Below are 14234 nucleotides of genomic sequence, written 5' to 3' on the forward strand. Positions count from 1 at the left end.
CAAATTCTAAATTTCAAATTCCGCCGATAGATTAAAAAATAAGAAAAAAACGTCTTGCTTTTTATGTAAGTAAAAATGTATGGTTTTATGATTGTTTTGCATTTAAAGACCCATTTAATCCACAGGTAACCCCATGTTCATTTATATTTTACTGACACAAGAGGGCAGACAGGGACTTTCTCTCAGGATTGATCATACGTGCTCGTCCCTGGCTGGATATGCTTGAACAGGACAGAGAGATATTGTGAGATGCTATAATTTAAATTAATTTATGTGTGAATTGATGCGATTAATTAAGACTGTAGCACTATTGAATATTCTTAACGTAGAGCACGTGTGCTGGCTTTTAGTTGTTGTGAATGATTTATCATGTTTGTAGAGAATTTATTTAAATCATTTGGCCAATATTGTAGTAAGAATATGACTCGGTCTTTCAAGATTCTCAGATTAAATGAACGAAAACCTAAATAAAAAACGCCAGGGTATATTTTGGTTATTTGCGACTTGCATAAAGGTTATCACTATTGATTTGGATCTATTCTGTTCTAAAACTTCACATCTCTGGGGAGTTCATCGTCATTATGCATGAGTCGTTAAGCTCCAGGCTTCCCCTGTTTCTCCCTTATTGATCCACGTCTGTAAACCTCCTGAGCTGCTCGGATTACAGCCATAGGCAAGATGAGGCAACTTCAGGACCATGTCTCCAGATAGACTGGAGAACATTTATTATTATCATGGATATGTAGTGACAGACACATGTTCATAATTTATGATGGATGCGAGCTCTGGGTTTTTCTTCACTGTCTGCGTGCTGCTGCTCATCGCGTGCTGTGACGGGTCTCCGTTCACCGACTGTATTCAGGGCAAAGGGAAAGCTGGCTTTTACGAGGGATTCATAGACGTGTCCGAATCCGGCGTGAAATGTATGAACTGGAGCGAAGTGCCCGGTGTTAGAGAGCGGTACTCGGGGAAAGGTCTTGGGGAACACAGTTTTTGCAGGAACCCTGACGGAAGAATTCGGCCGTGGTGCTTCTTTACAAACAACCGTGGACGTGTTGACTGGGGCTACTGCGACTGCAAACAAGGTATGCAAGCGAGAATAATTAATGAGAAAGGGGTATAACGTTATATACATTTGTAATGTCATTATCATATGATGAACTGTGAGTGAAATCTTCCAGATTTAACGTTACCCCCAGTTGTTCCAAATTTCTTATGAATATAGTTTCCATTCCAAATACGTTGGGTGTGACATAACGTATCAAATTGAAATTGTTAAGAGTCTAAACGTGGCCAGATGAAAAAGACATTGTAGTGTGTGCAAGCTAAGACACGTCTAACTTTAAACCAATGACTCACCTTGGGAAAGGTATGCGCGTGCGCTCCAGGTAACGTTAGCACCTTTACAGAGAACAAAGCAAACACTCTCATGGCGTACTTGTTTTTACTTTGAACACGATCTTCCATAGATTTACTACAAAGTATGCGGTCTCATTCAGTCAGTTCAGTGCAAATCTTGCAAAGTACATGCTAGTGGTTATGCACGAGTGCGTCTCTTGAGCTCTGAACCGCGGTAACTTACTAGGTCCCCTTTTCGGATCTATCCGGGGTGCGTTTGCGTTCACACAGAAGGCACTCTGGCAATTTTCTGTCGTCAGCGGGCTGTGTGAATGGGGTTTGACATTCATTAGACATTCGGTTTCATACCAATTAAACTCTTTGCGCCTGTTATGTTTTGAGCCCATCTAACTCAGATAGACATACATATAATGCCCTTTACGTTGCACAGGGCTTAATTTCTAGAAGAAAAAAAATTAACCATGCAAATTAATTAAACAATTTAACATCATGACATTATGCTATAAAACCAGTACTCAAATGTTCAGAAAAACATGCCTGTTATTGCACAAGGCTCCATTTTTTGGAATTAGCATTTCATGTATTTAGTAATGATTTTCCAACTTTTAATGAATGCAATTAAATAAATCCATTAAACGACAACAACGTTTGAGATAAAGGTGTCAAATCAACGGTAACATATTCAGAATATTATTCCCTATAATGCACAAGGCTTGTTTTTCTGATTATGCCTGTATTCTTCTTTTATATACAGTACCAGTACCATCAAGACTTGATTCAATTCGAGGACTGGTACTGTATATAAAAGAAGAATACAGGCATAATCAGAAAAACAAGCTTTGTGTATTATAGGGAATAATATTCTGAATATGTTACTGTTGATTTGATACCTTTATCTCAAATGATGTTGTCGGGGGCTATGGGATCTGTTGAACACAAAAGAAGATATTTTGAAGAATGTAGGATAGCAAACAGTTCTAGGGCACTTTTGACTGACTACCATTGTAATTTTTCCTACAATCGTAGTCAATGGTGTGTCCAAGAACTGTTTGGTTACAAGGATTCATCCAAATATTTTTCTCTGTGTTCAACCAAACAAAGAAATTTATACAGGTTTGAAACAACTAGAGAGTGAGTAATTCATTACAGAATTTTTATTTTTTACAATGTCTTTCCCCAAGCAAAGTCCGATGACATTAACCAGATTTCATTATTTAAGTAAAAAATGTGAAGTATAATTATACTCTGGAAAAGGGGTCTAAAACTTAAACATTATGTATAAACATAATGTTTGTGTTTCAGCATAATGTTTAGCATTGCAGTAAAGCAGTCTATGTTCATGTTGCACAGAACAGCTAAATCCACATAGATCAAAGCCTTTAAAATGCACATTGCATGTCAAAATCTTATCAGTCTCTGGAGGTGTCTGCGTGTGCTAAATGTGAACTGGATGAGTTCATTCTATAATGTTTTGGTATTCTATTAGTTTATGGTTTCAGCACGCGCACCACCTCTCTTTTTCCAAACACATGGTGATTGTTTTGAAGCACTAAATTGTTTGAAGAACATGTGCTGCCATCATGTGTGGTGGCGCACTGTGTGTGATTTACTTTATAACTGCCCTCAATCCAACAACTGGACGACACATAAACACTGGATATACTGTATGAAAAGTGCTGTCACACACACATTCATGCATCTGTTCTAGTAGCTAATGAAATCATCTTAATATTTAGTGCAAACAAAAGTGTACTAAAAGTATTCCAGGCTCCTCCATCTGCATCTGTTTTTTAATCCCTTTTTTTAATGGGCATTAAGATGTTTTTTGTTTACTATTTTAATGCCCGCTGACAGACATGCCATCTTAAAATTGTTCTAAATTCCAAAATGTATACTTGTTTATGTATATACAATGTAAATGTATACTTATAGCCACAACAACTTAATATGCTTGCACAAATTTGTGAGTCCACTAATTTCCAATACGAATAAAGATGTATTTTAATAAAGCAACAGAAAAATATCATTGATGGATTTTCTAATCTCTTTGGCTTTTAAAAATTGTATGCATTTTAGCTCGTTCTAAGTAGCTTACATTGTTTTTATGATGCATGCAGTAGTATACTGTAGCTGTCAATAAATTCAATGTGCAATATCTTAAATGGAAACTCATATGGAGGTTAAAGCATTCCTCTCTCATCACGTAAAGCAAGTCATGGAATACGATTTCTGTTCAGTGGGAACTTTTATAATGGGCACATTTATCAAAGTTATGGAGACCAGCAGAACCAAATGTTTGCAGAACATTGACTTTTATCACTTGAGAGGTTAATGCATGAGTTTGTGTGCGTTTGTAGGCTCTTTGAGGCTGCAGGGTGGCAGATCTAAGTTGGATGGTACAGTTGAAGTGTATCTAAACGGTGTGTGGGGAACCGTCTGCAGTAATGGATGGGATGACAGAGATGCTGCTGTGGTGTGCCGACAGCTGGGACAGGGGTAAAACACACGCATACACATACTGTACATGAGCTGTGTGAATAACATACAATCATTTATCTTGTAATTTTTCTGCAGTACGTATACTGTGCATTAGGTAAGTTTTCTATACTTGTTCTGTTGATAGAAATGAAGACATTGTTCAAAAACCTTTTTTCTTTGATAACTTAATACCAAAACATCACCAGTGGTTGTCATCTCTATTTTCATTGCACAGGAGAATTGGCTCTGGTTGTCAGTTGGAGAGATAATCACTGAATTTTGATGGCCATATGTTGCCAGTGCATTTTTTACTTAACCACAAAACAACCTTTGTTAGATTGTGTCATGGAATGCTTTGGTATTTGACCCCAGTGGTTCATTCTTCCACTGGTGGGGTCAAAGGTCAATCTTCTACCTTTTAAACAGGACATATGCTCAGAGTTGCCAAGCAGTGAATGTGTGTGTGTGCTGGACTGGTGTTTAAAAGTTTTCGGATTTCCCTGGAGAGTTCTAATCTCTGGCACGAACACACCCACCTACACACCCGCTGTTTGTATGTGATGTCATCATTGTGCGTGCTCAGAGAAAGGTGACCACGGGGTCTCAGAGATCACATGACACAATAGTGACTGCGTTAAGTCTGACCAAAAGTATTACTTTACCATCAAAATACAAAAGCACACACATACCCACAGACACACCTGTCATCGTTTGACCCCAGTAGGTTGGAAACCATTTGTCATTTGTTAATAATTCATCGACTGTCTCGACTTTGACACGTGAATACACTTGAATTATGTATAAACTGGAGACAGCCGGATTTTTGATAATTGTCTAAATGTCCATCCATCTGTTTGTCTACTGTTATGTTTACAGAAAAAATGTGAGTTGGTCTGCTTGCCAAGACAAAATGGTCATGATGCTGGTGTGTTGAGATTTGTTGCTAGGATATTGCTATGTAATTTATAATGTATTTATGGTGTTTTTTCATGTTGCTATACAGTTGTTAGGAAGGTTTCTATGATTTCTTGTTCTATTATGTGACAGGTGGAAGTTGTAAATCAGATCGTTTAGACAAGTAAGACCACAGTTGTCTACATTGTATGTGGGATTCGAACCCATGACCTTGTCATATCCATCACCATACACAGTTTCTTCTATGCAACAACAGTCACTTCCAATATGTCTTAAAGTGATGAAAATTCTGTCATCATTTACTAACCCACTTGTCATTTTAAACCTGTATGACTTTCTTTTCACAGAAGAACACAAAAAAATATTTTGAAGAATGTTGTTAACTGAACAGCGATGGTAGCCATTCACTTCTATTGTATGGACACAAAACGAATGCAAGTCAATGGGTACCACCGTTGTTCGGTTACTAACATTCTTCAAAATATCTTCTTTTGTGTTCTGCAGAAGAAAGAAAGTCATACAGGTTTGAAATGACAAGAGAGTTAGTAAATCATTACATAATTTTCATTTTTGTGTGAACTGTCACTTTAAAATATCCCATCACTTAAACAGTATATACTTTTAGTGCATTGTATAAGTATGCATACATTTATATCATTGCCCCTCATTTCACTCATCCTCTTTCTCTCCCTCTCTCTCTCACAGATATAGGGCACGTGCACGTGCGAGTCCTCTGTCGCGCCTGGCAGTTTCTGTAGTTCATTGGCAGACTGTTGAATGTGAGGGACATGAAGGGGACTTACTGCAGTGCAGTCGCACCGTCTGGAATGGAGGAGACTGTAACAATCAACAGGCGGCTGCTGTCTCTTGCACCCCAGTGGAGGGTACACACATGACATATTCACTGCAAGCATTCATAAATTATAAACATTCATGAAATGAAGACAAAGTAAACTGTGTGTTTAGCTTCAGCGTTTGTCCCCGTGCGTCTCTCTGGTGGTCCATCGGCGTATGAGGGCAGAGTTGAGGTGTATTATGCGGGACAGTGGGGGACGGTGTGTGATGACCAATGGGACGACAATGATGCCGAGGTGGTCTGCAGGCAGCTGGGGTTAGGGTAAGACACAGACACATTTAAATTTATATAGCTATCTATGTAAGGGATTTAAAGGGATGGTTCACCCAAAAATGAAAATTCTGTCATCATTTATTCACCCTCTTGTCATTTCAAACCTTTTCAAAACACAAAAGAAGATTTTGATGAATATTGTTTCAAAGTTTTGTCCCTGGATATTTCCAAAGAAAGTTTTTTTTTTCAAAACAGGTGTGGGCGTACACACACACGCACACACACACACACGCGCGCGCACACACACACACACACACACACACACACACGCACACGCACACACACACACATACACACACACACACATATTGATGAGCTCAATATTATAAACTCTTGACATGGTTTCTTGGGAACAAACTCTCTATTTAGAGGAACACCAGGGTGTCCTTAACAACTGAGATGTGTTAAAATAGAAGACAGACAGAAAGGAGGTAGGAGTGATAAATGGACGGAGAGAAAAAGAGAAGCAGAGTGTCTTTTCCCGCATAAAAATGTGAAATATTTTCTTGGGAGGTCCCCCGCACACAAAGCCAGTGTGTTCTTCTGTGAGACGGCGTGTGTGTGAGAGAGACAGAAAACGGAGATGATAATGAGAGAATGAGAGCCAGAGGAGAACGCAATGAGAGGCGTAAAGGATGATTTAGAGGGAGGAAAGGAATTAGAGAGGAACGGAAAGATGGAACGGAAAGTTCTCCGTGTGAATCGAGTTGATTGTTTCAAGCTCTTCAACTGAACTATAATGGCTGATGTAACAAATAGTGCCCGAAACCGAGCAGGTGTGCGTGAGTTTGTTTAGTAATCACTCGTGTAGATGGGCAGGAAAAAGTGAGTTGGCGCAGATGCCACAGACTTTAGCTCCGCATTTTTCTTTCGGCGTTCACTGATGAATGACTACTAAACCATGTGTTTGATTACCTATTAATGATGGAACGAATTAAAAAAAGATTCAGAATCTCACAGCACAAAATTATAGGGGCGGATTCGCAAAACAGTTGTGGCACTTCAGTGCATCGTATTTCAGTTCGAAAAAACAACATTGTTCACTAAGCACCAGCAATCAAGATGCTAATGAGCTAAAATTGTGCGGTTTTGTATTTATTGATCAATCGTGTCAGATGAGTGGGGTTGGTGCGGTGATGTACGGTGCCGGTCAAGTATGCCAGACTGAGGTAGTGCAGGTCCTGTACGACCTAGAACAAAGAACAAGGCCTGGAATTCTATGTGTTAATCTGTTTATAAAACAACAATGCAAATTAAACCAGTATTCGTGCCTTAAAGGGACAATTCCCCCAAAAATAAAAGTTTTCAGTCATTTACTCACCCTCTTGTCATTTTAAAGCTGTATGACTCACTTTCTTCTGTAGAACGAATGAAGATATTTACAAAAATTAAGATATTTCCCCATTCACTTCTAATGTATGGATACAAAAGCAATGCAAATGAATGGGTACTGCTATTGTTTGTTACCAACATTCTTTAAAATATCTTCTTTTGTGTTCTGCAGAATTAAGAAAGTCATACAGGCTTGTAATGACAAAAGGGTGAGAAAATGATGACAGAATTTTTTTTTTAGTGAACTATCCCTTTAACTCGATATTCCCTTATAGGTTTCTATAACAATTCCTCAGTCTTTAGAATTTCAGGGATTAACATTTAACAGAAGTGACTATTTTACTATAGTTTGTCTGCGGGTTTGTATTATAATCTGGCTTGTTTTAAGTGTCTGAGTCTATGTGCACAGGGGCATTGCTAAGGCTTGGTTGGGAGCGTATTTTGGCTCTGGCTCAGGCCGTGTGCTATTGGATGAAGTGAGCTGCACAGGAAATGAGTTCTCTATAGAACAGTGTCCAAAACCCGTCTGGGGGGAACACAACTGTGACCACACGGAGGATGCTGGAGTCTCCTGCACCCCACTTTCAGGTACACATTTGTATTTATTACACCATGGTCTGCAGTGTTGGGTAAGTTACTCTGAAAAAGTAATTAATTACTAGTTACTAATTACACATTCGATAATGTAATTAGATTACTGTACAAGTTACTCTCTTCAAAAAGTATTTAATTACTTATTACTAATTACTTTCTATATCCTACATCAACCTTGATTAGCTAAGTGATTCAAGGACAGACATGAAACGGCACTTTTAATTCATTCAAATAAATAATATAAAACTACATAAAGTATTATTATTAATTACAAATGTGAGAATTATACATTAAAGCACGGATTTTAAAGTTAGACTTTGAATTTTGATGTAAATTTCTCTTCTGCACACACACATATTACACAAAGTATTTAGTTTAATTACATCAGAAGTAACTGTAATTAAATTACAGAAAAAATAAGAGTAATCCCTTACTTTACTTTTTCAAGGGAAAAGTAATTCAATTACAGTAACTAATTACTTAGTAACTAGTTACACCCAACACTGATGGTCTGGAATATTCATTCTGATTGGTCAATCAGAACCAATCACCAGTTAAACTGTAGCTCTGCTGTCTAATCAATGCACATTTTTGGAAAATCTGTATGTTTATGCCACAGATTCAATGCGTTTCCTCTGAAATTGACCCATTCTTTGAGACTGAGCCAGATGTTAATACCAGGTGTAAATGTGACCTCTCATTCTCAGATGGTGCAGTGCGTCTGGTAGGGGGTGCCAAAGGTTTCGAGGGCAGACTGGAAGTTCATTACAGAGGTCAGTGGGGGACGGTGTGTGATGATGGCTGGACACAGACCAACACGCAGATCGTCTGCAGGCAGCTGGGCTTCAGGTAGCACAGTGTTTTTTTATTTTGTTGTCTATGTTGATTATCGGCCGCTTAGTTAATTGGGTTGTTTCTGTGCAGGTCAGGTGAGAGTGTGTCATCGAGATGCTTTGGGGTGGCAGCGGGTCCAATTCTGCTGGATGATGTCAGATGTACAGGGAGAGAGCCCACCATTACACATTGCAGCCGGAGGGGCTGGCTGAAACATGACTGCACTCACAACCAAGATGTTGCCCTTGTGTGCAGCCCCCAACGCTCCAGACATGGAGCGCCCACCAGTAAGAGCTCTTTCATACACAGATATGTTAACCTTCAGTCTGACGCATTCTCCCTGCTATTATCATTTTATCAGGTTTTTTATATGACTGTGTAACAAATATTTAAAATATGAGTGTGTTTAAGTGTAGTCGTGTAGTTAAGTGTAGTTGTTACATTCAGACAGTATTATATACAGTTTGAAGACTCAAACAAAACTTTATTAACATTTTAAAGCCCCTAAAAATTGTTCCAACAACTATGAATATTGTGTTTGCATATATTTAAATCATATATTCACGACTGACGTCTCTTGACATGTCTAACCCATATGGCTCTACGAACACACATAGGAAACCCCTTTGTGCAAGTCTATCTGTCTGTTAGATGAAAGTTACACTATGCATAAATTAATATATATGCCAAATCCACAGACTCTTAAATAGGAATTATTCAAGAATGTGTTGGATCTTTAGTAGAAAGAGCTCTCTGATTTCTCATTAGGACTGAGCTTTGATTCAGCGTTATGTATTAACCCTCTCAGGAGAGACTGAACAAGTTCTGCTAATGTACAGTGGGTCAGACATTTAACAAGTACAGCTGCCACTAGACTTATCATGCCTGACTCCTGCTGAGCTTCATAAAGAACTGATGGGTTTACCTGATTCACAGGCAGACACATGGAAAACACTCCCACACATCCAGATGACGGACATCACATCATTTGTATTATTTCAGCTTTGGCTCGGATGTTATTCTGCCGTTTTTTATTTCATTGATGTCATTTTTCCTCCCTTTATTTCACTTTTTCCCACAGCCCATTTGTAAATTCCAGCATATAGAGCTGTGTGTGTGTGAGATCTTTATAGGAAGTTAGCTAGTGAGTGAGGCTGGGGAACATTGAAAAGTGTGTCATTGTGTGTGTATAAATGCCCTGCTGCAGTCCTTTTTCCTGCACTGTCCGGCTGATTTAACTTCATTCACTTCAAAGCAGACAATGCTTTGAAGTGACTCACTATTGAGGTGACCTCCCTGTTTAATTCATCTTGCACATACAAGGACTATCTGGTCTAACCTATACACACTAAAGACATCTTTAGGATTTTGATCAAAAACACAACATTTTACTATTCTTTTTAATGTTCAATTTATTTTAAAAAGCCCTTTAACACACACACGCACACACGCACACGCACACGCACACACACACACACACACACACACACACACACGCTTTGGTTGACTATCCCCGTGGGGACAGTCCATAGGCGTAATGTTTTTATACTGTACAAACTGTATATTCTATCCCCTATCCCTAACCCTATCCCTAAACCTAAAGATCATAGAACACTTTTTGCATTTTTAGATTTGTAAAAAATATTGTTCTGTACAATTTATTAGCTTTTTTGCCCGTGGGGACCTCAATTTTGGTCCCCACGGTGACACGAGTCCCCATGTGTTGGTGTGTATTCAGGTTTAGGTCCCCACCGGGATATCCAAACATGAACACACACGCACACACACACACACACACACACACATGCACGCACGCACGCACGCACACAAACACTTTTAAAGTGAAGGCCTCCCAAAGACGCAATGGTTTTCATGAATGAAAAAAATTAATTAAATTATATTTACTAAACCCAACCCCAAAACCTGAGCCTCAAAAACCTGTTGAAATCATTAGATTACAAGCAAAAGATGATTTATGAGTCTTTCAAATTGACCCCTTCAAATGTCTTCACAAGTCAGTTTTTGACATTTTATATATGTGAAGACATTTTCAAAAATTTCCCTCTCACAAGTGAGTCCAGACACATACACATAAATGCTCACACGCACGCCGCACAAGGAGCTTTACAGACTTATGTTTTATATTTTACCTTTACTGTTGCCCCCATGATTTGCTTCTTGCAGTCATTTCAAATGGACATGTACTCACACACACTGAGCTCACTTTGTCTCTTACTGATGTCTTTATAAAGACATGGAGTGAGTTTAACTCAATGGCAAACTCTGAGCTAAAATAGTGTTTCCTTCTCACCGAATAAACTTAACATTTAAACATTTATACAAGTCTGCATAATACAATCTGTTCCCACAGAATGTCTGTAGATTTATAAGATACAACAACAACTGCTGGTGTCCCCTATAAATCTATACAACAATGCAAATGAAATACGTGTAAGCTATGAAAAAGTATATACTGTAAATAGTTAAGAGACAACAGAATATGGTATGAACATGAGTCTATGAGAAACATACTGTACATGAGATATACGTACACCTCCAGTGGTGTGTGTGGTTTTTAAAGTCTCAGAGAGGGAGTTGATGAAACATGAAGACCATCTGAAAAACCCATTTCAGCAGGACTGGCATTTGTTTTTCGCCGTGTGCTGGTAGTGCTGAAGGCTTTATGAAGTAAAGTTTATTTAATAAAGAGGTACTTAAAAAACCACTGACAGATGAGAATCTGACTGTGAGAAATGAACTTTACCATTCAAACCTAAGTACTTTCGCAGATGTTGTATAGACTGTCATTGTATAGAAATATGGAATAAGGCGAGTGAACGCACATCTTCATATGGTCTACAGCTTTTAGTTGTGACTTAAGGTGGTTTATTTCTTTTATACAGACACCAATGTTCAACAAAATTTTTCGTTATAATTACCAGAATAAAAAGTAACATAGTTAGCGTGATTAAATACAGATGTGCGCATGTGTCTGTAATTGTTCAAAAAATTGGCTTGTGCAGTCAGAACTTGGAGTCAGAAAAATTGACAATGTGTGTGTTTTGTCTATGTATGTACGGTTAGTGTTGCATGACATTGCAGACGGGTCAGTAGCTGTGGTGATTGATTGAGTTTATGTGTGTGTGTGCGTGTGTGTGTGTGTGTGTGTGTATATGTATGTGTGTATGTGTAAGTGGAGGCAGGTGTTCCATGAGTGGAAACATAAAACTCTTACTCAAGCACCAGGTGTTTTTTATGTTTCTTACTGCATTACGCACACATGCAGTCACACACACGCAGTGTTGTGCAAGTTACTTCCAAAATGTAATACATTACAGATTACTTGTTACTGTTATTTAAAAGTAATCCCTTACCTTACAATATTACTGTCTCAGAATTGTAATACGTTACATGAATTCTGTATTACTTTTGAGTTACTTTCACCAAAATAACTACAGAAGTAGAACTTAACATTCTAAAATAAGTCTTTGTATTTTCAAAATACAAAATACTTTTTGCCAATCAACCTCTTTAGACTGCTGATTTCTTGAATTAACTAAGCTATACACAAATAAATACAAAAAATACTAGATTAAATGCATTTAAATTCAAAATACTGTTACAAAATAATAGTATTTTGTATTTAAAATGGATGTATTTGAATACACTGCCCATCCATGCAGTCTAATAAGGAGGTTGTGTCACGATCCTGCCTTCTTGTTCAGGATTTTCTAGTCTTGGGGCAGGATCGTGACAGATCCCTTATGTTTAGTGTGGGAAAGCCATGGGGTGTTTATCTTTTGATATTACATGTGCCTTCTCCTGTCTTGTCATTGGCCCCGCCCCTCTCGTTTCCTGTATTGTTTCCCGGCTGTGTTTCATTACCCTCACATGCCCTGTGTGATCATCCCTCGTTTGTCTTCCCTTTAAAAGATCCTCGTGTTTCTTGTCCTGTGCTCGATTGTTGTACTTGTTCCTGTCTGTGCCAGTGTTTTCTGTAGAGATCCAAGTCGAGTTTTTGGTATTCTTTCAGTTAACTTTTGTCTAGTGTTATTTTAGTTACTCTAGTCTTAGTAAGTCTGCGTTCTGTTTGCTTCGTGTTACCTTGTTTTCTTGTTTTTTCCCCATCGTGGGTGTTTTGTTTTGTTTTTTTGACTAAATAAGTCTTTTGTGTTACCACTTCATCTCTGCCTGCAACTGGGTTCTTTCCACCACCACCGTGACAGGTTGATTGGCAAAAAGTATTTCAGTTTGAAAATACAAAAATACTAAGATTAAACACATTTAAATACAAAATACAATTAATTTTTTTCAAAGGTATTTCCATCTCATCACTGAACTAGATTATATAGAATTCTAGCTAGTCATCATGTAAACGTTAGCATACCTTGTCATTGCTGCTGGTCACAGAGATCTTGCTAACTAGCTTCCTGAAAGTAGCCCAATGACTCAAAACCCGCCCAAAAGGAATGAAAACTATTTATTAAAAAATTATTTTCTGTTGTCAAATCAAAGTTAACAACTGCCAAAAGACATTTATATTGCTTATATACAGTATTTACTTATCTGAATGGTTTCCTAGGTATTGTATATATTTTTTGTTCTGATGAACTCAAAATATGTTTGGGGGGATTTAGGAAAGCAAACAATTCTGGGTCACCTTTGACTACCGTTATAATTTTTTTTCTGCTATGGTAGTCAATGATGCCAAAGAATTTTCAGTTGCTAACATTCTACCAAATATCTTTGTGTTCAACCGAACAAAGAAATGTATACAGGTCAGGAACAACTAGAGCAGGGGTGTCCAAAGTCAGTCCTGGAGGGCCTGTGTCCTGCAAAGCTTAGCTTCAACCCTAATCAAACACACCTGAACAGCTAATCAAGGTCTCACAAAGCAGACTAGAAACTTTCAAACAGGTGTGTTGAGCCTAGTTGGAGCTAAACTCTGCAGGACAGTGGCCCTCCAGGACCGACATTGGGCACCCCTGAACTAGAGGGTGAGTAATCCATAACAGAATTTTCGTTTTTGGGTGGCGTGTCCCTTTAAAAAAGATCCCATGTGTGCTCGAGGCCACGCACGGAAATGGACGAGAAGCGTGTTTTCTCTTCGTAAGACATGCAAAAACTTGCTTAAGAAATAAGCATGGTTAAATGTATTGCATATGTATAATGTGTACAAGCACCTCAATGTTTTAGTTGTTCTAGACTGCGTATAGCTGCTCAAGCGTGATATTTGGCAGCCGGAAGAATCAACTGTTGAACACTCACGAGTGATTTCTTTCATTGTGCAACGTGCCATGCACCTTACGAAACATTGGTAAAAGCATAATTCGGATGCATTGTCTAATACCACCACTATATTTTCCTCTTTGGTTGAGCTGAGCTCCCGCGTCCCTCCCTGTACTGTAGCCTGCCTGTCAGATGCTCGTTCCCCACACTTTTGAGAACTGGCCGGTCCTGGAGTTGCCAGGTATTCATCTGAGTATGAACACATTAATAATCTCATCAATTAACATTTATCCTTAGAATATTAATAAACATTTTGGCGGCCGCAGTACATTATGAAAGTAGCCCAAAAATCTGCAACCCGCGG

General features: G+C 38.4%; 1 protein-coding gene across 1 annotated transcript in view; it reads left to right on the forward strand.

Moving 5' to 3' along the window:
- Nucleotides 1-544: 544 nt before the first annotated feature.
- Nucleotides 545-14234, forward strand: part of prss12 (serine protease 12) — a 34338-nt gene continuing 20648 nt past the window's right edge. The window contains exons 1-7 of the mRNA XM_057330671.1: nt 545-1085; nt 3717-3855; nt 5458-5636; nt 5719-5869; nt 7623-7801; nt 8515-8656; nt 8732-8928. Of these exons, the coding sequence (XP_057186654.1) occupies nt 770-1085; nt 3717-3855; nt 5458-5636; nt 5719-5869; nt 7623-7801; nt 8515-8656; nt 8732-8928 (1303 nt within the window). The 5' untranslated portion in view covers nt 545-769. The remainder of the gene's footprint in view (nt 1086-3716; nt 3856-5457; nt 5637-5718; nt 5870-7622; nt 7802-8514; nt 8657-8731; nt 8929-14234) is intronic.

Source organism: Triplophysa rosa, linkage group LG4, assembly GCF_024868665.1.
Source record: "Triplophysa rosa linkage group LG4, Trosa_1v2, whole genome shotgun sequence".
Lineage (NCBI taxonomy): Eukaryota > Metazoa > Chordata > Actinopteri > Cypriniformes > Nemacheilidae > Triplophysa > Triplophysa rosa.